This window comes from Callospermophilus lateralis, chromosome 1 (genome assembly GCF_048772815.1).
Source record: "Callospermophilus lateralis isolate mCalLat2 chromosome 1, mCalLat2.hap1, whole genome shotgun sequence".
In the NCBI taxonomy this organism is placed as follows: Eukaryota; Metazoa; Chordata; class Mammalia; order Rodentia; family Sciuridae; genus Callospermophilus; species Callospermophilus lateralis.
In genome coordinates, this window is record NC_135305.1 from 178,363,054 (window position 1) to 178,389,577 (window position 26,524).

Here is a 26,524-nt window from a genome sequence, read left to right on the forward strand (position 1 = left end):
TAATGCTCCCTAGAACACAAAGCAAGATGAAGAGATGAAGTGTGGTTAGCAAGGTAGACAGGAAAGATGGTCTCTCAGTCCCTACACGTGTGCATGGGTTTGTGGCAGGGCAACGCCTTTCCAAGTTGGCTGTCATGGGGAAGGCCTCCCTAATGGAGTGGAATGAGTTGAAACAGAAGTGATGAGATGCATCCATCTCATGCATATCTGGGGGAAGATCATTCCAGGAAGAGGGAACTAGCTGTCTAAAACTTTGAATGAATCTGGAATGGGATTCCTCATACATGTGTTCTTGTACCAGATGAGTACTCCGAGACCTAAATGTGAGTCTCTTGGTTGGGGGGACATTTACCAGGATCTAAAAGCAGAGCTGATGGACCATAGATAGATGACACAGGGGAAAGTGGGGAATCCAAATCAAGTCTTTGCCTTAAATGATCAGCTATGAGAAGAAGCTTTTTGTGTTTGACTTTTTTTTTTTTTAATGGATAAAAGGGTATGATGCTGAGACCAAGCAGATTTAAACCAAAAGAACTGACAACAGGAAATATTTTGAAAATGGATTCGTGATGTAGTTACCCATGAGCTGTATTTAATATCTGTAACAGAAATCAAGGGTTAGAACTGGCCATTAACACAGCTGCTATGCAAGTCACAGTAGCCAGTGACCAGGGAATGTGGAGGATTACTGCTCCAAAAATAAAAATAGCCCAGAGTTTTGAGAAACTGGATCCTCTATGCTAGCTCTCCAGGGCCACTCATTCCCAAGAGTCACCATCCCTTTATTAAACCTCATCAGAAGCCACAGCACATCCTCCAGTCCCAAATCTGTAGCGGAATTTCAGGGTTACAGGTTCTGTCTACCACATGGCTTGCAGTCTCTGAACTGACAAGTCGAACCACCTTTTTTGAGGTCGTTGTGGGATTTGGACATGAAAGTCAATGTGAACTAAGTATTTAAAGTGAGCCCAGGGCCTGTCCCTCTCCTGAACCCACCTAGACCTTAGCGTTCACATTCGTAAATCAAGGCGGTTTGGTATTGAAGTTGGATTTCTAACAGCCTAGTGTTTTGAAGATGGAAATTAATTTCATCACCCCAGAAAAGGAATGCTATTAACCAGTACGGGAGCATCTCTGACACCCAAATTCAGTCTGTTTGGAGGGATCCCACTGATTACTGTTGAGAAGAATACTCATCAATTCCAAAGGATGGGGCTGGTATATATGGTGCTCGGTAAATGCTTGCGGTCAAGTGGCTCAATAACCCCTAGCTGGTAAGCAATTGTTAATAATTATTATAGGTCACACTCATCAACCACTCACAGGCCAGTGCTTTTCCCAATTCTTTGTTCTCTATAAAACCTTATATGTGGCAGTATCATTATAGTATCCTGACATGTTTCATATTAAAACTTTTTCTTTTTTTTAACCAGGGATTGAACCCATGGGCACTTAACCACTGAGCCACATCCCCAGCCCTGCTTTGTATTTTATTTTAAACAGGGTCTTGCTGAGTTGCTTAGGGTATCACTAAGTTGCTGAGGCTGGCTTTGAACTCACAATCCTCCTGTGTCAGCCTCCCTAGCTGCTGGGATTACAGGCATGAGCCACTGCACCTGGCTCATATTAAAACTACACACTACATTTTCATGTACCAATGCCTGAGAACAGAGTTTAGAAAACTACAGTCCACAGGACCAAATCTAGCCTGCCACCTTTTTTTTTCCCCCATAGTTTTATTAAGATGTATTTCATATCCAATAAAATTCAACAATTTAAAGCATATAGTTCACTGGCTTCTAGTATAGTGTGTTAGAGTTGGACAACCATCACCACAATCTAATTTTAGAACTATTTCAACTTTCCCAAAAGAACCCATGATATACATTCTCCCTTCCCATTCTTGAGACCTCACCCTGGCCCCAGGACCACAAATCTACTTTCTCAATGGATTTGCCCAGATTTAATATAATCAGATCAATGATTTGAGTCATATACTGTGTGGCCCTTCATGACCAACTTCTTTCACTTAATATAATATTTTCAAGGATCATCAATGTAACATGGATCTCTACTTTTTTTTTCTATTGCCAAATAAAATTCCATTGTATAGATATACACTTTATTTAACCAAATAATAGGCATTTGGGTTGTTCCTACTTTGAACTATTATTAATAATGTTGATATGAACATTCATGTACTAGTTGTTGTGTGGACATGTTTTCACTTTGAGGGGATAGATCCCTAGGAGTGGAATTGTAGTTTCTTATAGTATCTTTGCGTTTGATATTTTGAAGACTTTGCAAAACTGTTGTCCAACATGTTTTGCCATTTTACAATCCACCTGCAATGAATGGAGATTCCAATTCTTCCACACCCTTGCCAAAATTTATTATTATCTGCCTTTTTAATTTTAGCATGTTTGTGGATATGAGATGATTTGTATTTCCCTGATGACTTACTGTGCAGTGCATCTTATTATGCACTCACTTGCAATTTGTATAAGATCCCTAGAGAAATATCTGTCTAGATCCTTTGCCATATTTAAATTAGGTTATCTGTCTTATTGTTGATTTGTGAGAGTTCTTTATATATTCTAGAAATAAGTACCTTGTTGGATCTCTGCTGCCTTGGAATGCAGTGATACCCATATTGTCCAACTATTAGTTCTGCCTTCCTGCTAAAATGGCAAACTAAGTAACTGAATCGAAACCTTATAGACTACAGTGCAAAAATATTTACTACCTGGCCATTTACAGAAAGATTTAGATGAAAATATGTCACCCTGTGTATTTAAAACAGAAAAAAATACCATAGATTTGTTCACTTACCTGATTTGTTCTTATAAAACTAAAATACATATTTAAATCAGAGGTTATGCAAATGGGATGTGGAAGAGAGTTTCATGTATCACAACTTGTGCATCAATTGTGCCTAACATTTTCATATGTGTGGTTACACAGAAACCCCAATCAAAGATCCTAAGCTTTCTAAAACTACACGTTCTCATTGTCAGTCAAGACAGCGATTTACTTAATCTTCCCTCTAGTTTATAAACCTCTGAACAGTGTAATCAGCATAATGCTTGGTACAGTGTTGGAAATGCCCTCACATGCTTTGGTGGAAAACAGTTTATGGGATTTTAGTTTTCCAACATGGCTCATAAGAGATTTGGGGATTTGTTTAACTGCCTTTATCCAAATAAATCTCCTAGTGACCTCGTTGGGATTTTGATCTCGGTTGAGATGGAAATACATATGAGTCATGCTAAGTAAAGGGTGTGCAGAGGATTAATGGCGGATGTTAATTTCACCTCCCTGGGAAGAGGGGACAGATGGGAGTGGAGTTTGTGGTAGGGGAGTCAGTGCTTTGACTCTGAGTTCCTGATCACAGTTGCCCATGCAAATGCTTTGGCCAGGTTATGGTGGGACCAGGACAGTGCTGATCAAAGGCTTTTTACTCCCATTGCGTCACCAAGAGCTCCTGGGATCTATTCTGGGTGAACGGATCTGAATGGGGTCAGGATCCACGTCTGAATGTCATTCCCTCTGCAAGGCCAATTGATTCACCCAGCTCAGGCAGGGGTGAATGGGCCATCAATTAGAAATAAAAAGAAATTTTGGAATGAAAATATAGTGCATGATCGTTTTGTATATTTTCTTCTCTAGCCTTCTTCTCTCAGCCTCCAGATTTTATCTGATCTATCTGATCTAGTCTTTAAGACAAAATTATTTTATGATTGCATTATTTTATTTAGATTCTTTATCATTATTTTATGCTGTATGCTTCTCTCCCATCCCCTCTTCTATTCTCTCTGGAACCTACTGCCATCCCATTTCATCCACAGTGAAACATTTCTCATCAAGGTCAGCAATAATTTCAAGCCTACTGAATGCAGAATTGAACTTCACGTGTTCATTTTATCTTGGTCCACCAGCAAGGCTTGACCATGTTGATTGCTTTCTTGGTTCTTTGCCTATCTTGATGCCCACCCTTCCTGGGGGTCCTTTGGTGATTTCACTCATCTCCTAGGGAAAAGGGCTGAGGATGTGGCTCAGTGGTTAAGCACCTTGGGGTTCAATCCCTGATACCAAAAATAAATAAATAAATAAATTAATTAAAAAGACCAGTAATGGCGTGTCTTTCCTCCATTAGATCTTTCCACTGACTTCCCAATTTTCTCAGAGTTAAAAGCTAAAATTCTCACACCATATGTTATCTGCTGATGCATAACAAGTTATGCCAACAGCCAATGGTGTAAGGCTGTAAGCTTTCACTCTCCCACAGCTTCTAGGAGCCAGGGAGTGTGGGTGTACCTTAGCTGGCTGCACAGGCTCACAAAGGCCACAATCAAGGTTTGGCCCAGGATGGCCTGTGAGTCTTTGGCGGAGGTGGGGCCAAAGGCTCAGCAGACAAAGGAAGTGCATTCAAAGGCATGCAGATTACCAGCAGGGTTCAGATCCCTGTGTTGTTGGGTTGAAGATCTCCATTCCTCCCTGGATACTGGCCAGAGATTCCTCTTGGGATCTTGTCACGTGGGTTTCTCCACTGGGCAGTTCACAGTGTGCTAGTTGACTTCCATCGGAACGAGCAAGACAGGGTGTGCAAGATAAAAAGCCACAGCTTTTTGTACCTTAATCTTGGAAGTAATATGTTCTATCAGTTTTGCTACATTTTGTTAGAAGCAATTCACCGGATCCACTCTGCCACCAAGCAGAGGCAATTAAACAAGGGAATCAATGCAAGTCATCTTAAAAGCTACCTCTTACAACCTGTAGGATCCCAGATGATATGACTCCTAGACAGTCTCTAATCTCATCTCCTTCCAGTTCCCTCTTTGCCCACTCAACCACAGCAACTGCTTCCTGGTTGTTCTTCAAACACACCACACCTGCTGGTACCTCAGGGCCTTTGCAACTGCTATGTCTTTTCTTTGGGTCACTTTCCTGCCAGTATCTTCACCACTGGACCCACCATCTCCTTCAGGTCTCTGTTCGAATGTTTTCTCAAGGAAGCCTTTCCTATCACCAAATACAAAATAGAAATCCTTCCTCCACCCTATCCCCAGCACTCTCTATCACTACTGCTTTTGTACCATCTGTTATACTTTTTATTCCTCTGTCTTCTCCCTCGGCTAGATGTCCCATTTTGTGAGGCATGTGCTTCATTTTTCACTCTTTTAACTTTGATATTTAGAAAATATTGCAGCAAGTGTTTAGAAATTTGTTAAATGGCCAACTGCATGGTTTTGTAACCATGTTAGCCAAACCATGGAGACTTAACTCTGACTTTAGCCGATTCTATGGCTGATCACTGGTATCTTTATGCCATTGCCACATTCTTTGGCTCCATGCCTTCTCTCCTGCATTTTAAGCCATTCCTCTGTCAATGAATGTCTTGAGTTTTCCTCAAAAGGAATTTATAGGGGTCTCTGAGTCTTTACGCATCCTCCTGTCTCAACCTCCTGAGCCACTTGGATTTCAGGTGTGCACCACTGTGCCCAGCTCGTTGCTTTTTATTATTTGCAATTATTCACTCTTTTAGTCCCTATAAGGGATTGCATGTCCTCGCCCATGGCCAGGCCACCCACAGTGCCATCCTGCCAGATCTGTATGCCTCCTCAGTAACTCTGAACTTGGCCATGTGACATGATTTTTGCCAATGAAAGGTATGTTAAAATATACACATACACACACCAAACATACAGCACGTGAAATTCCACCAGAAACTTTAAAAATTGTTTTAGGACATGTTCTAGAATTTACTTTCATGTTTCCTTTGCATCTTGAGAGCAGGTCTGCCTTCTTTTTTTTTTTTTTTTTTTAACACTCTTGTAGGGGATGCCAAGTTTTCTCTTCAGTTTCATCATTCTTAAAATATAGGGGATTTGCCCAGGAGCAGGGTAGATGGCTTCCTCTATAGGATCTCTTGGAGGGATTAAGGTGGCGGGTTAGTTGATATGTACAGCCACTAATCAAGTGTCCAATGATCAGATGGCTTCCATCACTGCAGTACTACAGGATGGGTTTGGGGTCGCTACCTCCTGTTGCTGTGTTGTCTGATGACTCAGATGAATCAAAGTAGTCTGTCGTTTTCATTTCTTGGAAGCAACAGCAGGTGCTATGAAATGGCTATTGTGTGTCCCCAGAGTTCATGTGTGGGAAGCTTGGTCCCCAGGGTGGTGCTGCTGGGAGGTGAGTGGGACCTTTTACAGGGAACCCTATTGGGAGGGTTTTAGGTCACTCAAATCGTGCCATCAGAAAAGATTAAGGCACTTCTCATAGGACCCGTTTTTTTTTTTAATTTGTTCTTTTTACATATACATGAGAGTATATTTTGACATACATATACAGAGTATAACTTATTCTAATATGATTTATTTGGAGACTGGTTTATTTCACTTAGCATAATAGTTTCCAACTCTATCCATCTACCAGCAAATGCCACAATCTCATTCTTCTTTATGGTTGAATAATATTCCATTGTGTACATATGCCACATTTTATTTATTCATTCATCTGTTGAAAGGTACCTGGGACCTGGTTATTTTCGCAAGAGGATTGTTCCCAAAGCCTGAGCCTGCTCCCCATCCCCACCCAGGCTCTATGGCTTCCTGTCTTGCTCGCACACACCCTCCCAACATTTCCATCCACTGTGAGGTGGTGCAGCCAGAGGGAGGCCCTCACTAGAGCCTGTGCCATGGTATTTGTGAGTCTAGTGAAACTATTTTATTTGTAAAGTTGCCTGTCTAAGGCATTTCATTATATTAAAAGCAACACGGAATTAATATAGTAGATTAAAACTACAGCTTCTGGATTATTTTTATTTTAATATCTTTCCTTCTTTTTTTTCACACTAAATGCTACATTATTGAGAGGCTTCATCCCTCATGGTTGAAACCAGCAAGGTCTCAATGGGAGGTATTGAAGACAATTGTTCTCAAATACCCTACGTATAGAAGGGGATGGTTTCCCTCTGAGTTTTCAGCCCAGTGTCTCAGTGGACTAACAATATCTGGCTCAGGGTCATAGCTCTGCTTTGATGTTCCGCCTGGAGACTTGCATGTCAATGAGCAGTCTTCCTAATTTCTAGGGCTCTATGTTTTTCCCTTTTCTGTGTATTAATGAGCATTACAATGAAAACTCCTACTTATTGGCCAGCATCTTCATCTGAAGTCTAATTTTATCATTTTCTCAAATAACACAAGAGAGTTTGGGTCTCTTCCCTTCCCTTCTAAGAGTGTCTCTTCCAGCCCATCCAAGTCACAGGCGGTGAAAGGCCTAGTTTTCCATTTTGCCTTGACCCCTTCGGCTGTCCTCCTATTAATGGTGGAACCTGAGTTAATGGCAGTGACATACTGGTTGGTGGCCAGATTCCTTTTCTCTGCCATGTTTTGTGGTAAGCGTTGGCAGTGCCAGGAAAGGATCCTCACCCTGAGTTCTTCAGACATCCTGAAAAGTGTCCAGGTTTTGAACCTGGGAAGACCGGAATCCAAATTCCTACTCTACCATTTACTGGTGGTGTGACTTTAGGTAAATGACCCGAGCTTTCTGACCATGTCCTTTCTCCCGTAACATGGCAGTAAAATACCCACAAGTCTTGGCCAACATCAGGCCAACAGAAAATCAATTATTATGCAGAAAACACCTGGCACAAAATTGGGTGCTCGATAAAGGTTGAAGGTTATGCTGTAATTGTCATTTTCCTAATAATTAGAATAATAATGTCATAGTCTAGATATTGCAGTTCTCCACGGAATGAATGAAGGATTGTGGGCATCAGGTTGTGTTAGGATTTGGATGTGAAATGTCCCCCAGAAGCTCATGTGTGAAGCAATGCAGGAGGGTAAAGAGGAGAAATGATTGGGTTATGAGATCCTGAACCCAGTGAGTGAATTAAATGCCAGTGGGATGAACTGAGTGGTAACTGGAGGCAGGTGGGGTGTGGCTGGAGGAGATGGATCTTTGGGGGCGTGGCTTTGGGATATATATATATTTTTTTATATAAAGAGTGGAGTCTCTCTGTCTCTCTCTGCTTTCTGATCACCATGTGAGCCTCTCCCCTCCACCACACTCTCCGCCATGATGTTCTGCCTCACCTCGAGCCCTGAAGAATGGAGCTGGCTGTCTGTGGACTGAGACCTCTGAGACCATGAGCCCTCAAATAAACTTTTCCTCCTTTACAATTTTTCTAGTTGCATTTTTTTTTTGTTGTAGCAGCAGAAAAGCTGGCTAAGGCAGGTTGTATCATTCATGCTAACCCCATGCAACTGAGTTTATCAGGCATACAGTTAATTTATGTGTGTGACTTTTGAAAAGTTCCTTTCCTTTTTCCTGCTTCTATTTCCTATCTGTAAAATAAGGGCACTGGACTATGTCAGGGTAGCAAATAGGTTTAATCTCTCATGTCAACCCCAACTGACCGGTCGTGGGTACCTGGAAAACAGATTTTAAAGGATTCTGCGGCCTTATGGAGGCTCAGCAGATAAGTTTGCCATGATCTATTAGCAATGCCTGTAATGGAGAGAGAGAGAGTCTGGTGGCTGCTATTTTGAAATTTTCCAGGCCTGGACTCAATGTTCTTCAGTGCTTTTCTTTGCTTCTAAATCCTTTGATTTCCCCCCACCCCCTTGGGTCTTCTTGATTTGAGTTTTGAGGGCTAGACATCTTATCCATCTAAATGTATATTCAATATCATTAGAGTGAAAGTAGGTGTGCCCAGTCCAGTCAAAGATGCCAGAAGAGGGTGATAGGTTATGGATAGGTTATCTTCTCTGAATGGGACAAGGGTTTCTTTGAGGCCTCATGGCAATTTGCACATTAAAAAAAAATAAATAAATAAAGCATTTCCATCAAAAGGAAAAACAGACCAGCAATGCCAGGTGGGTTTGGAGTATGAGTTTCTGGTAGACTTCAGTCAATAACATTTAGCAGCGAACACACGGAGGATGGGTTTTACCAAACTGGAAACAGTAATTTCCTGACCTACAATAGAAAGTTATAGGTTTCTAGCAGCTGTTGTATAATTATATGAATGTGTGCTGCAGACAGATTATTTTGGAAATTGATTTAGCTACTTCTTTGGATATTTAAGGTCTAAGACAAAGGTGTCTGTTTTTCATGGGTACTTGGTTGATTTAAGCAATGAGGTTTGAGGTTTCATCAAGCTTCAGGAACAAACCCACGTATGAATCATTTTTTGGTCTGACATTTTTTTTTTTTTTTTTTTTGTAAGGAAAAATAAGACCTTCAGTCACCCACTGGCATTTTATGAACAGAAGCACGAGATTCTTCCTGCAGGGTCAGGGCAATTGGCCTTCATTATAAAAGCTTTTCAGATACGGATTTGATATTAGATCTTTTGCTCCAGAGTCTCTCTGGCAGCTTGCCTCCCCCACCCTTTCCCTCTATGCATCACTGCCGACAGCTATAATATCTGTTTATGAATTTTTGATCTCTGGCAAAGCAAAAAATAACCTGTCTATAGTCATGCTGTTCTACTAAATATGATGAAAAATAATATTTTATGTGGCTTTCTCAGAAATAACCAACAAGAATTATGAATTTTGTCCTCAATGTACCTTCAGCATGGCCCTATGATGGACAGACATTTTTATAGGGGAATCTATGAATAGGACAGCAGCAATAAACAGCTGAAAATAATCTATGAGGCGTTTGCAAATTACCCCTCATGAGCTGCAGTGGTTGTGAAAGATAATTTGTGGTTCTTGCAGAATACCCTGCAAATTGGGTCTTTCATCTGCAATGATTTTTACAGTTAAAACATTTCATTTCTCATATTAACAAATGATAACTCTGCATTTGTTAATCTAAACAATTTGATTTATATTTTTTTCTGTGCTGAGAAGCTGTTGACATTTCAGGGTAAGTAATTATTTTCCTTGCCAACTGCTGTTTGTGGTAATGGTAGGCAAAAGATAGAAATCAGAATGTACATCCTTTTTTTTTTTTTTTTCTTAAAGACTATCTGTAAAGCCGGAAGTCAGCTTGTCTGAGTTAACATCTGTACTTAGAAATTGAATAGAATAGGGGTGTTGACATGTGAGGATGCTAGCTATGTTTAGGGTTTTCTGCAGAAGTTCTCTGTGAGGGAGGGGATAGGGCTGGCTTGCAGTGTCACCAAACCTTGGGCAGGGCACAGTATGCTTCCAGTCTTCAGTCACCACAGTTAGAAGAAGCACACATTATTGGCCTCAGTATTTCCAGCTTATGTGGTGTCTATTCGAGTATCTCATAGGGTGGGTGTCAGGATTCCATGTAGAATGTTGACAAGAACCACTTTACACCATGCCTGATAAGCAGCATTAGCTCTTACAACATTGGTAAGAATTGGAATGAGGAATAAAAAGGTCTTCTAAACTTCCTTTCTCAGATTGGCTAAGAATTCACAGTCCAGGACAATGAAAAGACAGTGTTTTTGTTGTTGTTTTTCTTTTTTTCTTTACCTGGAAAGAAGTTGCTGTATCCTTACAGCAGGGTGCTCAGTCTTGCCCACTGGAATGGCTGGCATATGGCAAAGTGGAGAGGAGATGCCACAACCTGGGATAGAGCCCAGACAGCAGGTCTTCCCTGCTGGTGAGATTGAACCCAGGGGCACTTAATCATTGAGCCACATCCCCAGCCCTTTTTATTTTTTATTTTGAGACAGGGTCTCACCAGGTTTATCTTAATAGTCAGATAAAGAAAAAAATATAAAAACCCTTACCTTCCCAGTTTAAAAGTTTTCTACCAGCAAAATCGCTGCTTCAAAAGATGGCCCATCTTTAGCTTGAGGGTAAGCAGGGCTCATACTAGATAGAGCACACCAGGGGCAGTTGTAGATTGCCTCTGAGTTGATTACAGATTCATCCCGTGACCCCTGCACATATGATACAGTAGGTTCATCCATCTGTTTCCCTGTCTTCTTGGCACTGTCCAGCAAGACTGGGGCTATATCTGTCTGTCCATCCTGCTCATATGCAAACCTTCCATCACATTCCAGCTAAGGAATGGACTGTGAACTTAGGATCCAAACTAATTTTTACATGGCCTTAAGGAGTGAATGTAGAGCCAGTATTCTGAATGGCAAATGTGCTTTATCCTTTGAACCAATTCCAATTGATTAGTTCTGGTTGCCTACAGTGCTGTCTTAAGAAACCATCTGTGGCTCATTGGGGCTCAGCTGGGAGGAGTGCTGGGATTGATTATCAATGTCTGTCATGGCCTCTGCAGGGACTGCTTGCCATATATATATATATATGCCGTTTTCTGCCTTTAACGTGTCCCTAACTCCTCTGCACTCTTTTCCTGTGTAAAATAAACTTACTCCTAAAAAGCGACTCTAAGTAGGAGCTGAGAGAGAACAGGTACATTTCACTTTAAGAAAACCTAGCATGGAGAAAATGCAAATATACAAAAGGCATAAATCTGGAGCCAATTATTTCCATTACAGAAAGATTCCATGAAAGGTTCCTTTAAATAGCGAGGTCCCCTACTGCATTAAAATGATGATTCAATTTACAAAAATTCACGTTGCATGCAGTTCTTCAGGACCACGTCTGTGAGCTAAGCCAGCCTTATACCTGATTTTATTTTATTTTATTTTATTTTTGAAGCCACGGCCTAAATAATGTTCAGGATGGCTGCCCCCGCTTATCTGGAGCCTCTTGGAAATTCCCACTCTCTTCAAGACTTCCTTCTGACTTCCTCTCCCAGAGTGTTGAGAGACGATCTGGGTGGTGATCAAGAGCTGCTGGCTTCCACCCTGACGGGGCTGCATTTCATTAGGGGGGGGAAGAGATGCATTCACGTCCTGTCTATGCACGGGTGTGGTTGCGTGTGGTTGTGCAAGCCTGTGCCCTCTGTGCACCACGCAGGCAGATGCAGATACACAAAAGTCATTACCCTCGCTTTCCGACCAACCTAAATTCATTCCTGCTGTGAGAGTTATAAATGGAAGCTTCTAGTCTCCTGGTGGATAGGGCCTTCTGGTAATCTCTGCCCTGAATTTGCTTATGTGTTCTTTACCTTTGCATCCAAAAAAAAAAAAAAAAAGAAAGGAAAAGAAAAGAAACTTCCCCAGACACTGGGCCTGAGTCGCATTACCCAGATGTGGAACCCTCCTCTTCCTCTGCATCGCCCTACAAAGCCCCAAATGGTTTTCTGATTTAGAAAATTAAATATAATCTGACTCTTGTGGCAAGCTACGAAATTCCCAACCAACAGACGCTCCCATTAAATGTATAACATACACAACATCTAAAAGTATCCACCGATCTAGCATGAACTTGAATTATAGAGGCATTCAGTGCCCCTCGGGTAGGATCACCAGCCTCGTCCCAAGCACTCAGACTTGGGCAGTTCTCCAGTGGACCCTAAAGCTCCTAGGAATGCTGACTGGCTCACATGTTGGAACTTTTTTTTTTTTTTTTTGTTCTGCAAAAGCAACTTAATCCAGGGAAGGGCACCTGAAAGAGATGGTATCTTCCCTTTCTGTGTGCATGGTCTTCCAATGCCTAGAATCACCGTCATAACTTTGCAGACACAGAGTACAAGTAACATCTCTATTTTAAAAATTTCCAACCTAAATTTCTTCCCAGGAATAAATATATATATATATATATATATATATATATATATATATATTTTTTTTTTTTTTTTTTTTTTTTTTTTTTACAAACACATCTTACTGTTTCTGTTGGAAAAAGCAAAATCAGACCGTAACAGTGAACACATAGGCTCACTCGGACACCTGGTCTACAGCGATCAATCCTCTTTCAGATGAAAGCTCTCAGGCCAGTGAGTGGTCAAATACCTCTTTTCCTCCCATCTTCCCAGAGTCACTGGTTTGAACCAAGGGGCCCCGATGGCCCTGGGCTGTAATAGCCGCATAGGTGCAGCCATAGATGGCGGCCGCCAACATCATGAGACACACGATTCCACATACAACCCCCGTGATGACAACGGTGGCCAAGGCGTGGCGCAGGTTGGTGGGCCTTGGCTTGGGTTTGACCTCACACGTCACAGGGTCTCGCTCCCCAGAGATCCGGTTCCCAGGAGGCTTGGGGACCTCCCCGTGGGCAGTGCCATGCTGCTGACCCTGTGAGGGTGCCAGATGTGGAACAGGAAGAGGACAGGGCTGGTACAGCTCGTGAGGAATCCTAAGGAGGTCCTTCCCCTTCCACATATCAGGTGACCCGCAGATGACACCATCCATTACTCCCCCTTTAAAAAACAAAAGCAGAGAATGATAACAGAACCCAGATACAACTGTGGTCCAAAATCTTTACCTTAAAAAAAAAAAAAAAAAAGGTAGGCAGATGGAATTTATAAAGTATCTTTATAAACTTTTTTTTTTCCTGGAGTCAAAGATTTTAACAATCATACTTTATGATTTTAGGATTTCTAAATTAGCTAAATACTAAAAATGCCACACACTAAACTGGCAATTACTTATGACCCAGAATTCATCAGAAGCCAAGTCACCTTTACATCATATAAATGCTGACGGGGAAAGACAATTCCAAAGCTGACAAGAAAGGACTCCGGGGGCCCGACACCAAGGGTGCCATAGCCCTCGGCATTCCTGCGGCCAATCCCCTAACGAGCCCGAGCCCTGCCACACAAGAAATCCTTTGTGCCAGATTCCTATTGTAAACCTAAAAAAAAAAAACCAAAAAACAACCACAGAACAAATGTGCATTGTTTTGAGGCTGTGTGTTGATCACTGAGATGCCAGGTGTCTCCCAACTCTCCTCAGTGATGCCAAGGGCAGTGGTGGCAAGGTCCTTTCAGTGGTTTGTGTATCTCGGAATTTGCCAATACGATTGGTTTCGTTCGTGGGATTAAGCATAATTAACCTGTCTCCTCAGGCCTCGAAACAGTTTACTACTTTGAGTACCGGATTTTCCAAAGGGTTATTAAGTGCACTTTCCATTCCCCACGAGGCAGTTGATTTCCTCGGGTGTGTAGACTTCTGACATTTGTGGGGTTCCATTGCTCAGGAATTCTCTAGAGAGATTGCTGGGTTCACACACTTCCTTCTGGACGAGGTTGATCACTGATTTACTGAAAAAGAACTTTTTTGACGAAATTCTCTACCGTAAAAGCATCAGATTTGTATCCGACTTGTTAGTTTACAAAGAACAGATGGGTCCTTACGCTCTGCTAAGAGAGGAAATTCTTAAGCAAACTCATGCAGGTCCTGAGCTGACAAATCAACATCTAAACTCAGTCCTTGCCCATCGTTCTCAAGTTTCCCCCACCCCTCTCACTGTCCTGCTCTACTTCTTCCTCTCTGGAGAATCCTGAGGCCAGGGCAGTGGGCAGGAGAATCCTCATAAAGCCCTTGGACGGGGCAAAACTCTCCTGTGATCTGTGACTCAGTTTACCCAGCCTGCTATAAACACCTCTCCCGGGAGGACTCTCTTAGCCAAATTAGATGGAAGATTCTTCGCACAGATGGTTGGTGGATTGTGAAATTATAGCAGACCTACACACATGGAGGTCATTACTTCAACTTATTAGCACCTGCCATCACACAGCCCTTCAGAGTTTGGGAAGGCTTTCCTATCCATCCTACCTAAGCCTTTTAATGCAAGCCCTAAGTGGCCCTGTAAGTACATAGGACCACTCCACAGTGCAAGAGTTGTCACGTGGCCCAGGCACACCAGGGTGGGTGGCAATGGCAAAATTCAGCCTATGCCCTTTCTGCTGCTGCCATTGCTTAAACCTGAATCACCTACCGCCAGGATGTCTCTAGCCTCCCCTGCCACCCACCCCCGCCACCAGGCTTCTTCTGTGATCCCTTGAGGCAAGAGTTGAGACTCTAAAGCTAAAAAGGTAAAAAGAGGAATTTCTTCTTTTTCCAAGCTGTTGGTTCTCGGGAGGCCAGAGGTACGGGGTAGCGGCCCAAGGTGTCATCCAGCTGCACTGTCATTGAAGTCTTGCCATAGAGATCATGGCATTTCTGTGCACCTGGCCATTAGAGTCTCTCCCTGGGAGATTGTTGCAAGGAAGAAGGCCAGAGAGAGAGAGAGAGAGAGAGAAATGAAGAGCAAGGCTCTGAGAAGTACTAAGTACATTTAACCTGGCCAAAGAGCACCGATACTTCCACCAGGGGACAAAGGTCTCCTGCCAAGAGCAATTCCATCAGTGAACTTAGACCTAGACCAAGGTAATTTATTTAATGACTCCACAACTGGTTTTCCCCAGCTTCAGCCTTCTCGATGTTCAGTGTTAGAATGGGATCCACATCTTGGGACACGGAGGCAAGGGAATACATAGACTAGAGCCTGGGGCTGTGGAAGGGGCCGTGACTCCCAACAGCTACATGGCCTCCTGTGCAGCTATATCCCCAGCCAGGATCCCCCTCGCACCCTGCCACCCCTATCTCGGAGGCCATGACGTCAGAGACAACTGACTACAGCACGAGGAGCTCACCCGCTTCTAGGTTTATATAAGTCGACAAGGCAAGAAGCTCCAGCTTGCCATGAGCACGCTGTCCCCCACCCGACCACTAGTGGCTCTTAACCTCTGTCTTGGAAAAAATTTGGTTTCAGATCTCGAATCTGCACATGACTTAGTTATACAACCCCAAAAGGTCTTTGACCATGTCGTGCCTCCACCTGTGCTTCTGAAAAGTGAGAGACGGGGCGAATGATGAAATTCGCTTCCCACGACTGCTCTGTGGGTTCAGTTGGATAAACCATGTCAAGCATTTAGCACCATACCTAGTCCAGAGTCAGTGTTTAATAAAGTCAGTGATGAGCACCAAGATGGTTTGCTTACTCGTAAATAAAGAGGAATAGTCAGTGTAGAATCTATGTGCACGTTTCTGTGGAGGAGATATGGTTAGGTATTCACCAACATACCTCTTTTGCCCTTAGGCCCGTAGGAAGACTCAATTTTTGCACTCTTTGGGGTGATTTTGGGGCCAGGTGACTGAGAACTGCCCAATGGAACCCATGAATGCCCTTTCCAGGAGATGACATCTCCAGCGTGGTCTAACGTGGGTTTCGTCCCTTAGGGTGGTGGTGTTGGAGATTGTGTGGTGAAGTTGGCCACATCACAACCTAAGAGGGGCTTATATCCCTGAACAAGGCATGGAAGGCAGACCAAGTTCCCAGTTCTCTTGAACCCTAAAATGAGTGAGCAACAGACATTTTCTTGCATAAATGACTACAGTCTGGGGATGTCTGTTAAATCAATTAATTCCTCTGGAATTGCTTTGGTTTATAAGGATATTGATTAATATCTTTTCCTTTATTTTGTCTTTATTCAATGCATTCATTATATGACTTTCATATTTAGTATCAATATGATTTGTTTCTAGTTATTTGGGGACATCCAGATTTCCGGTGCCCCCAGTTGATTTTCCCTTCCTCTGATGCAAGGCTGATATCTGCAATCCTGTGCTCTGTCACGAGGGAGGGCGAACTGCCTCACTGCTTCTGAGGACCATCATGGGCCTTGCTACTATCACTTTTCATCTGGTGACACTGAGCACTAGGGAACAATATTCATTTTCCCAAAGACCACCAGCAAGTTTTGTGGTTGAGTAAGGAGAACTTCATTCCATCCCACATTGCTTCTAACATCTTGGGCCTGGGAACTCTATAGTCTAATCAAGAAATATTCGTCTTTGATGAAAACTCTCTTGTGTGATGGTCTGGTATATGCCTACGATTTAATCCAGAATACAATAGCTCAAGCTCCTTACCCCCAGCTGTAATTAGTTGTATTTGAAGCCTCCTATCAGAAGGAGGTTGGCACATGCTCTAGCTCCTGTTGTCAGTTAACTGGAATGTTGGCTGGTGAGTGAGATGTGATTTGCTATTTTACTGTTGAGACGCTTCTTAATTCGGTATTGTATATTTGAACTCAAGCTGCTTTCTAAGTTGCCTTTGTCTGTGCAATCCAGATGCTATTGATTCTCTAATTCATGTCTGTAGGATTTATATTTTCTTGAGCAAGGGCTCAAATCTTGAGCTCCCCTTGGATTTGGAATGGGTGTCTCCAACATGCCCCAAAACAAACTCTTGACTCTATGCCTCCCCCTTCCTCACTTCCCGGACTCCCAATTTGCTAAAGGCATCACCATTTCTTTGGCTACCCCTACATGACAAAATGAAATAGAATTTCCCATCATTAGACTCTTTTCTTCATCTATCACTCAACCTCATTAGCCATTGCTAGCAGTTTAATTTTCCAGGTGTCTCCCAAAGCCTTGCCTTCTTACCACTCTGTTAGGGGCCACTATCATCCTCTCCCTGGCAAACAGGATTCATCTTCTTTTTTATATCTCTCTGGCTCTTCTTCTGCAGCTTTTGGATTGCTCTTCCAAGACTCACCAGAGTAACCTTTTAAGTTGTAATCAGATCATATTGTTCCCCTGAATAAAATGCAAGGGCTTTCCATCTGACCTAAAATAAAATCCCAGGCCCGAGGTCTGCACAGTCCTGCATGACATGGTCTCTGAGGACATGCGTTGCCTCTTCTCTGTCACAGCCTGCCTCTGTTCTAGCTACTCTCTGGTTCTCCTTGTCACCAAACTTGATGTCCTTCGCCTAGTCATCTCCTGGCTCATTCCTCCTTGTTCTGATTCTTCTCACCCACGTCACCTCCTTGGAAAGGTCTTCCCTGCCCGTTCAGTCTAAAAGGGGGCCCCCTCCCCTCACGCTCCCTGTGCTCCCCCTGCCTCATTGTCGTCTTAGCACTGCCGCCTGAGCATGCATCGTTACTCATGGTCTTAATTAACATTCATTCATACTACTCTAGATACTCTAGATACTCTAGATACTACTCTAGATATTCTTGTTCACGGCCCTTTTCTCAGAGCCCAGAACAGTGCCTGGGACATAAAAAGCATTGAAGTGTGGGAATCAATGAATGATGTTCAGAGACGCACTATTGGGGTACAGAGAAGAATGTAGGGTCAATGGGCTGGGGATGTGGCTCAAGCGGTAGCACGCTCGCCTGGCATGCGTGCAGCCCGGGTTCGATCCTCAGCACCACATACAAACAAAGATGTTGTGTCTGCCGAAAACTAAAAAATAAATATTAATAATTTCTCTCTCTCTCTCTCTCTCAAAAAAAAAAAAAAAAAGAATGTAGGGTCAAGAACCAAAGTCAAGCTTTCTGTTTTCCTCTGTGCTTCTGCTCTGTGATCTTGGGCAAATCACGGAACCTCTCTGGGCCTCTGTTTCCCATCGGTACCAGGGATTTGCCAAACTTCTATTAAGAGCCAGATAATAAATATCAGCTTTACCAAACAGTCTGTCATGACCACTTAAACTTGCCCTTAGAGTGCAAAACAGCTGCTCAGTACGTGATGAATAGACATGGATGGTGGCTGACAAAACTGCATTTACACAAAGAGAAGAGGGACTGAATCTGGCCTTAGGGCTGTGGTTTGCTAACCCTTGGGTCATTTCCATAGCCCCCCCCTCCATCTTTAATATTCTGGGATCTCTTGCTTTGCTTTTTGACATCTGGTTAAAGAAATAATGAATAACTTTAGAAAGAGGTCATATTGCACCCAAGTTCAATAACAGTTGTATTTGCTAAAGCAGAAAGAGATTCTTTTAGGGAATATTTTCACCTGTCAAATGGGGAGAAGCAAACAAAGAGGGGAAAATATCCCAAAGAGTGATAACCCTGTCTCCAATTGGATCATACTTGAAGATAAGAGTTTAGTGCCACTTTGGGGTGAAGCAGTCACTCAGGTGGCAGTTCAAGTCCCTCCTTCCTATGGGCATACCTGCCAGAGAGGTAACTTCATGTTATATTAATCAGAGAAGTGGAACGTTGTCTCTGTGCACTATATTTGCAGATGAATATAAATAACCTGAATTTAAATACCCTCTAATGACTCAACTACCTTTTTGCCAAACCATGAAATGACATCAATGTGAAAAAAAAAAAAAAAAAAAAGCTTAAAACTGTGCCTTGCCCCCTCCTCAATGTATCTGCTAATGCAGAGAACAGATGAGGTTCATCCCAGGCTGGTGACACACAGATGGGGCTTTCCAAACAGACATTACTGACCTGCATAGATAAATTTCTCCAGCCAGAGTTTAAGACCCAGCAAGTGGCAATTGCATTTCCAGAGGTTGTCCTTGAGAAATAACAGCCTCAGTCTGGGCATGGATTCTAGGAGCCTGCGATCGAGATAGTGGAGCTGGTTCTGTCGCACTGCGAACAAGGTTAGGTTCTCCCAAGGCTCCGCCAGCGAAGTGGGAAGGTGGCTGATGTTGTTGAATGACACATCGAGCTCCCTCAGCTGCGGGAGGGAATGGAAAAGTCTGCTTTCCAGGGAAAGCAGGGAGTTGTGAGTTAGGTTTAAAATGCGCAAGTGCCGAAGTCCATGGAAAACTTCAGGGGCCAGATGTGAGAGAGAATTGTTGGACAAGTTTAAGGTCATGAGCCGAGGAACTGACCTAAACGCGTGAGCAGGAAGCTGGCGGAGCTGGTTATCTTGCAAGAGCAGCGTTAGAGTCTGAGGAGGCAGATCAGGAGGGATTTCAGCCAGACCCCGGTGACTACAGTCTACAGAGTTTGAAGATGAGTGACAGAAGCACTTCTCTGGGCAGCCGCACACGCCCTGGGGTGGGAAAATCACACTCAAAAGCAGTAGCAGCTCACCTAGGACAAACAGAAAGAAAGTGGGCTCTGGGCTAGTGTAAGGAGAGAGATCTGCATGTATGTCCCTTTTTGGATTCACAGGTAATGTGATTCTGAGCCAGATAACACCTCCTGCAACCTAGATGACAGGCTGTGTCACTCACCTTTTGAGTAGGGTCGGGACAGGCTGAGTACATCCTATTTCACACCTTGCTAATTATTGTCAGCAGCCTTGAGAAAGATACTTTCCAAGTGCTTCAGTACCCAAATGGTGGAAAGACAGAAAGGTGAAAAAGAATCTTTTGGTTACACATGCCTTTTGTAGGACACAGCTGCATCATGTGGGGCCAGATGTGGAGAAGAGTGACAGGCCACTGCATCCAAGGAACTGAATATCATTTTTATTTCATTTTAATTAATTTTTAAATTGTGCCCCATGGCTAGTAGTTACTGTGTTGGGCAGGGCAGGTCTAAAGCATTCTTCCAGACTGACGTTCGTCATGGCAAGTGTAATCCTGAGTGATCATCTCTGCTCTTTTTGTATTCAGGAGATTTTCAAAATACAGAGAAGCATTAAGAATAATATCATAATCAGGCCGGGCGCAATGATACATGCCTGTAATCCCAGCGGCTCAGGAGGCTGAGACAGGAGGATCATGAGTTCAAAGCCAGCCTCAACAATGTCGTGAGGCCTTACGCAACTCATGAAATCCTGTCTATAAATAAAATAAAATAGGGTTGGGGATGTGGCTCAGTGGTTAAGCACCCGTGGGTTCAAACCCTGGTTCCCACCCCACTCCTTGCACCAAAAAAAATTATAGTATCATAAACATCCATGTTCCCGTAACAGTTGTGCCTGTCATTTAGATTTTCATACTTACTTTATCCTTCCCCCACCATTACTGATATATAACTCCAGGAATGTTAAAAAACAATATTTAATAATTATAAATATTTAATATTAATATTTAACAATGGCAGATATCTGGGGCCAACCATCATTCCATATGCTTTATATACATCAATTCGCTCCTGTAACATCTTTAAGTATGGTTGTACTAATTTCATCATTTTAAAAGTGAGGAAACTGAGTCACAGAGACACCAAATCGCTTACCCAGGATCACACAGACAGTAAGTAATGGAGCCATGATTTGAACCCAGACAATCTGCCTGCAAAGTGTGAGGGTTCTTATCTGCTCCACTCCAGTGCCTGTCAAATACTGTTTCATGCACCCACACTCATTTTGCCTTGTGGTTTCTAAATATTCACATAAATGGAATCATCAGTCTGACTCATACTGAAGTCTGTCCTCTTCCTCCATGCTAATCTAGCCACTAGGATACCTAGAGAGATAATCCATTCCTTTTAACTGCTATCGAGAATTCCATGGTGAGATCGTTTCAAATTCAATATTTACTCATCCCTTTACTGAGGGGCAATTGAGCGGCTGCGATATTTTTTGTTCCCCTTTCATTACAAACAATGCTGCAAAAAGCATCCTTGCCTCAGCCCTCCTTGGCTATATGGGAATGTGGGAGAGGGTCCTTTGAAGGGGAGAGAGGATGCCAGTTTATATTCTTCTTAGATTCTCTTAGATCCTTCTACAAAGTTGCTATAACACTTTTTGGGTTTTTTTTTTTTTTTTTGAGACTCAAATTTCAAAATATGGCAAACATCTGTCAAGGGCATTTTGTCAAATTGGTAGAGGAATTCACAAGGCCACATGATGATATTCGAAACTTAAAAAAGAGTGATCTACTCCTATTGAAAGTTCTTGATGGAGGTTGTTTGTTTGTTTGAAGGCTTAACTAAGGAAATATACAATGTGGCCTTCCCAGGCTCTGCAGCCTGCTCCCTTCTTCTGAATCCTCTCTCTGGAGCTAACAGTGCTGCAGGCCCATAAGAAGGAGGCCCTGGGAAGGAGAAGCTGCTCTGTTTAACTTAATTCAAGAGAGGTGGGATGTCACCATTCTCTTCCCCTTTCCCAAACATAAAAGCCCAAAACCCTTGTTCTCCTTTCACCAATTTTGCAGGTAAACGAAATGACTCCTTTCCAAGCCAAAAGATCTTCCCGTGAGAAACCCCTCCCTGGAACTGAGGGGCTCAAACATGACTTAGCTGCAGGAAATCAATTCTTAAATAAGAGAATATGTTTTCCACGGAATCTGCTGAGCCGTTAATGAAGGGCTTGTCTTTCTGAGATTGGAGCCAGTTGGTTCATTCTTCCTTTGGCTCCCACCCTCTCCCCCAAAGGGAATAATATATGAACTCCAACTGCCGGCGCCATGTTTTCTGTGAAATGACCCGTGGCCTGCCCAGCGCACACTCACATCATGGCCGCATAATTTTGTCTCCAGTCCCTTCCTCTGCACCCAACGTGGTGAAAACATAAATCTTCCCCTTCGGAGATATTTTTTACATATGTCCCACCTTTTAAGGAAGACGACTTGAAAATAGATTTCACTGGACACCCTTCTGAGGGGATCCACTCCCTCCCTCCCTCCATTGGAAAACTCCTCCCAGGGGAGACAGGACTCATCCATCACGGCTCACCTCTCATGGCTGCGCCTCCACGGGGCCAGGGTCCTTGTCGATGACGCAGCCCACCCTTATTAATGTGCAGATCCACAAGCCGAGGGCATGGCAGGACTCGGAGGAGTTTTCACTCGCTTCTTCTGAATCCTGCTTGGGCTTTTTTCTTCGATGCTGAGAACAGTTGTCGCTTTCACAAGACCACTTCTTTAAGCAGCCTGTCCCCTTGTCTCCATCTGGCTGGGATCGGTTTCCATAAAAGGATCTTTTGATTGTGTCCCCTTCTTCTTTCTTAAAGTGTCGACCTCCCCGAGATCATCCCTGCCTTTCCCATTCAGACCGAGAGCCGCGCGTAAAGAATGTTTGTCAAATCCCGGTGAACAGCTGTAGCATTCAAACATGACCCCATGGCTCGGCCTTTTTGATTATTTAATCTGCTTGGAGTCCAGGGCACCAAAATAAAAACGGCCTCCTTAATCCGGTCGTGGCTTCTGAATTCTGTTGACTTATTAACCATGCTGTGTCCACCTCATCGGGTTGGCGGTGGGGGGAAACGCTCGATCTGGGGGTCTGGCAACAGAGCCAGCAGAGTGTGTAATATGAGGACAAATTGGCCTGCTGGAGGCTGACATGGTTTCCACAGTGCGTTTCTTTGGTCATCGGAGGCTTATTCAGCCAACATCCGTAGGGATTAGCTGTGTTGACAGGATCTTGATGCCCTGAAATTCATAGCCATGGTTTCCTTGCGTGGACATCGCAACCTCTTCCCCCACCCCTCCGATGCCACAAATACTTCTCAGCTGCCTGCTGGCTCCCTCGTCCCGGCCCCCCCACCCCAGCCCCCAGTTGAATTGACCTTTTGGTTAGCATGACTTTGGAAATCTCAATCTTTCACCGTTTCCCTGATGCCAAGGGTCTGGCCCTTTCCTCATTTTTCACATGTGAAACAATAAAGCCTCCTGTGCGCATCAGACATCAATGAACTGTGACGTTCTCTAACTGAAGCTGCTGGGAACTTTCCCACCAGGGACAGGAACTCTTGTCTCTGAATGTGCAACTCCCCTGCCACTTGTCGAGGTGGGGTTTTGATGCTCGAGGTGGCTCTCCTACAACACCCCAACATGTTCTGAGTGCGCTCGGGGACGCCTTTCATGGAGGCCATAAGAACTGGAATCTCTGGCCCCAAAAGCTGTGAAGTGGAGCCTTTGCATGTGAATTTGGGAATCAGATGGGCCAGGATTTGGCTAGTCGGCTCAGGATCTCATCTATAACATGGGGATAATGGTAGTTTTTATTTCACAAGATTGTAATCAGAATTACCTAAAGCAATACATGTCACAACCTAGAGTATGATCATGAGTATTGACCAGTACCCGCAAGAGTGCTTTGCAACACTTCCCAGCTCCTGGTCTTGACAGGGACCGGCCCTGAAGCCTGCCTGGTGCTACAAAGGCAGGAAGCTCCCTCTGAACAGGATTGGATAGTGACTATTCTTAATAGCCTATTCCTTGGGGACTATTGTCTCCAAGCCCCTTCCCACAACCATGCTGTGTGGCTAAATAAGGATGCCCATTCTGGGGGGTTGAGGGTACCAAGATTGAACTCAGGGGAACTCAACCACTGAGCCACATCCCAGCCCTATTCTGTATTTTATTTAGAGACAGAGTCTCACTGAGTTGCTTAGGGCCTTGCCATTACTGAGGCTGGCTTTGAACTCGTGATCCTCCTGCCTCAGCCTCCCAAACTGCTGAAATTACAGGCGTGTGCCACCATGCCCAGCTAGTAATCACTTTTCCATGATACATGACCATCAGTGGCTCACCTGTAACATAGTCATTAATTCATAAGAGCATAAAAAACACCTATGAACATTAAGTTCCCTTTAAGAACTTGGAAGTTACCCCTCTACCTATGTGACTCTCTCTTTCCTTGGGGTCAGAAAACATTTTCGTGGAGGGTCAGGCAGTAAATATGTTAAACACTGAGGGCCCTCTGGTCTCTGATGCAAGCTTCTTCTACTGTCGTAGTACAAAAATAGCCAGAGATGATCCTTAATGGATATGTGTGCCTTTGCTCCAATACAACTTTATTTACAAAAACAGGTAAAGGGCCTGATGAGCCGGTGGGCTATGGTTTGCAAACCCTGCTCTATCTCACCCTCTAGCCACTGCTGTCACCTCACCACCTGTCATCCACCCCCAACTCCCACCTCCCAACCAGGCATATCCATTTTCTGTCCTCTCTCCTCTTCCATAAAATATAGGATGATCTTTGGGGCTTGCTTATGTCTAAAACCTTGTCATGCTGGTCAAAAATCAGGAGTGAGCTTCAAAGGCACTGTACTCACCAACTTTAGGGGTTGTTGGACCTAAAATTTGAGCGTGTATCTCTTTGGGTTATAGTGGAGCTATTTAGCCATGTCTTGCAGAACCCAAATAGAATCTGAATCTCTTAGACTCAGAGGCCTGAGAAAGATGAATCCACTGAGAGCATGATTGGGCATGGGAGGCCAGGACACTTGCAGGGAACTTCAGAGGACCAAGAACACCTCCAGTTACAACTGGGCTGTGTGGCTTAATGAGGATGCCCATTTTTATGTTGCATTGATCCTAACGCTGTGTGGTTTGGGTCAAATCACAACTTTTCTGAGTCTTGCTTTGCATCTGTAGAGTATGGATAGTACCTACCTCCTAGGGGACAGGACAGATGAAGTGCTATTTGTCCGGTGCATAGCACAGATCTGGTCAATCAACAGCCGTATCTCCTCTTAGCAGTGCGTGTTCTCAGACCTCAGAAGAGTCTGAGCTGGCTGTTCTCATCTAAACTGGGAACACACAGAGAATCCCACAGAGGATAGATTCCCAGGAGCAGCTGCTTGCTGCCCCAGGAGGCTCTTGGTTCTATTTGTTCCTGCTGACTCCAACAGGTCATTAAAAGATGGGCAGTGCACACACGGATAGAAGGCTCCAGGACACGCTGAAGGACTTTGGATGTGGAGGCTGATTGATTTATTCCATCCGACCTCAGCCAAGAGAACAAAGAGAGGGTGCGTGACCCGCATGCTAATGCCCACAGCTCCCCCCCTCCCTCCCTCCCTTGGTGAGCCAGCTTTCAGAGGTGGCAACAACTGTGCATGCAGAGTCACCGAGGAGAGATGTCACACGTCAGCACAGGCCAAATGCACTCCTTAGAGAGGAGGTTTCCCCAGACCAAGACCCAGCCAGACTCCAGCTTCCTGCATAGAATCAAACTGCAGATTCACCCTTGGAATAAATATTGGGGTTATTGTCACACTAAGGTTTCAAGAATTCCCTACCTTCCGAGACCCACTCAGTGGCCCAATTTAAGTCAGAATGGTTTCTAAATAAATAGGTCGAGTTACCATTTCACATTCTTCTGAAAAAACAACATCCACAACAAAAATCGACAGCCATTATTAACCCTTAAAGTTGATGCTTTAAAATCCAGCATGTAATAACTTTCTTCCAAGGAATATTATCTCTAAAAGAAAATAAATGAGCACTAAATAAGTCCATCTCAGAAAAGATTCATAATAAGTTGTTAGGTGAAGTAAAGCAATTTGAATAGGAATGTATGTTATATAATTTTATTTGTGTTTTTTTTTTTTTTTTTTTTTTTTAATTAAAGGCCAACACAGTGGCACATGCCTGGAATCCCAGAAGCTTAGGAGGCTGAGGCAGGAGGATCATGACTTCAAAGCCAGCCTCAGAAACTTAGTGAGGCCCTAAGCAATTTAATGAGACTCCATTTTAAAATAAAAAATAAAAAGGGCTGGGGTTGTGGCTCAGTGATCAAGTGCCCCTGAGCTCAATCCCCATACCCCTATCTAAAAAAAAAACAATTGAAAGTGCTAAACAGGTGGCTCAGTGGTAAAATACCCCTGGGTTCAATCCCCAAGGCTGAGAAAAAAAAGTTAAAGGTGGAGAAATAAACCCTGTAGTGTGTATTGGTGTTTCAAGCAGGCACCAAACTGGTAATACTGATTATTTGACAGGACAGGGGTCTAGTTTAAGAAGAGAGGGAGCTTAACTTTTTCTGTCGTACCTCTTTTTCTTTATACCTTTGCATATATTTAACTTGCTACAACAAACATGTATCACGTCTGTAATTAAAAAGCTGCAAAGGAGAAGAGCTGACATTTTTGTCCAGTAGGTGCACTCAAGGCACATTCCATTTACTGGACTATCCAGATGGCAATATCTCTAGGGACTGAGTTGTAAGGGTACATCCAGCATGCCTTGCCAGTTACCTCCTCTCACTCCAAGAGGATCAGCCCCAGAGGACTCATCTGTCTTTCTGTGCCCAGGGGTCTCTGCCTGTGACAAGACCTTATAACGATCGTGAG

General features: G+C 43.5%; 2 protein-coding genes across 2 annotated transcripts in view; one reads left to right on the forward strand and one right to left on the reverse strand.

Moving 5' to 3' along the window:
- Nucleotides 1–26,524, forward strand: part of Cacna2d3 (calcium voltage-gated channel auxiliary subunit alpha2delta 3) — an 870,922-nt gene that overhangs the window by 705,291 nt on the left and 139,107 nt on the right. The window lies entirely within an intron of this gene.
- On the reverse strand, nt 12,791–22,232 carry Lrtm1 (leucine rich repeat transmembrane protein 1). Its single transcript, XM_076868275.1, has 3 exons — nt 22,180–22,232; nt 19,048–19,644; nt 12,791–13,224 (listed from the first exon to the last, which is right to left on the reverse strand). Exons 1-3 carry the CDS (start codon nt 22,184–22,186, stop codon nt 12,791–12,793), a joined length of 1,038 nt encoding a protein of 345 aa, XP_076724390.1. The 5' UTR covers nt 22,187–22,232.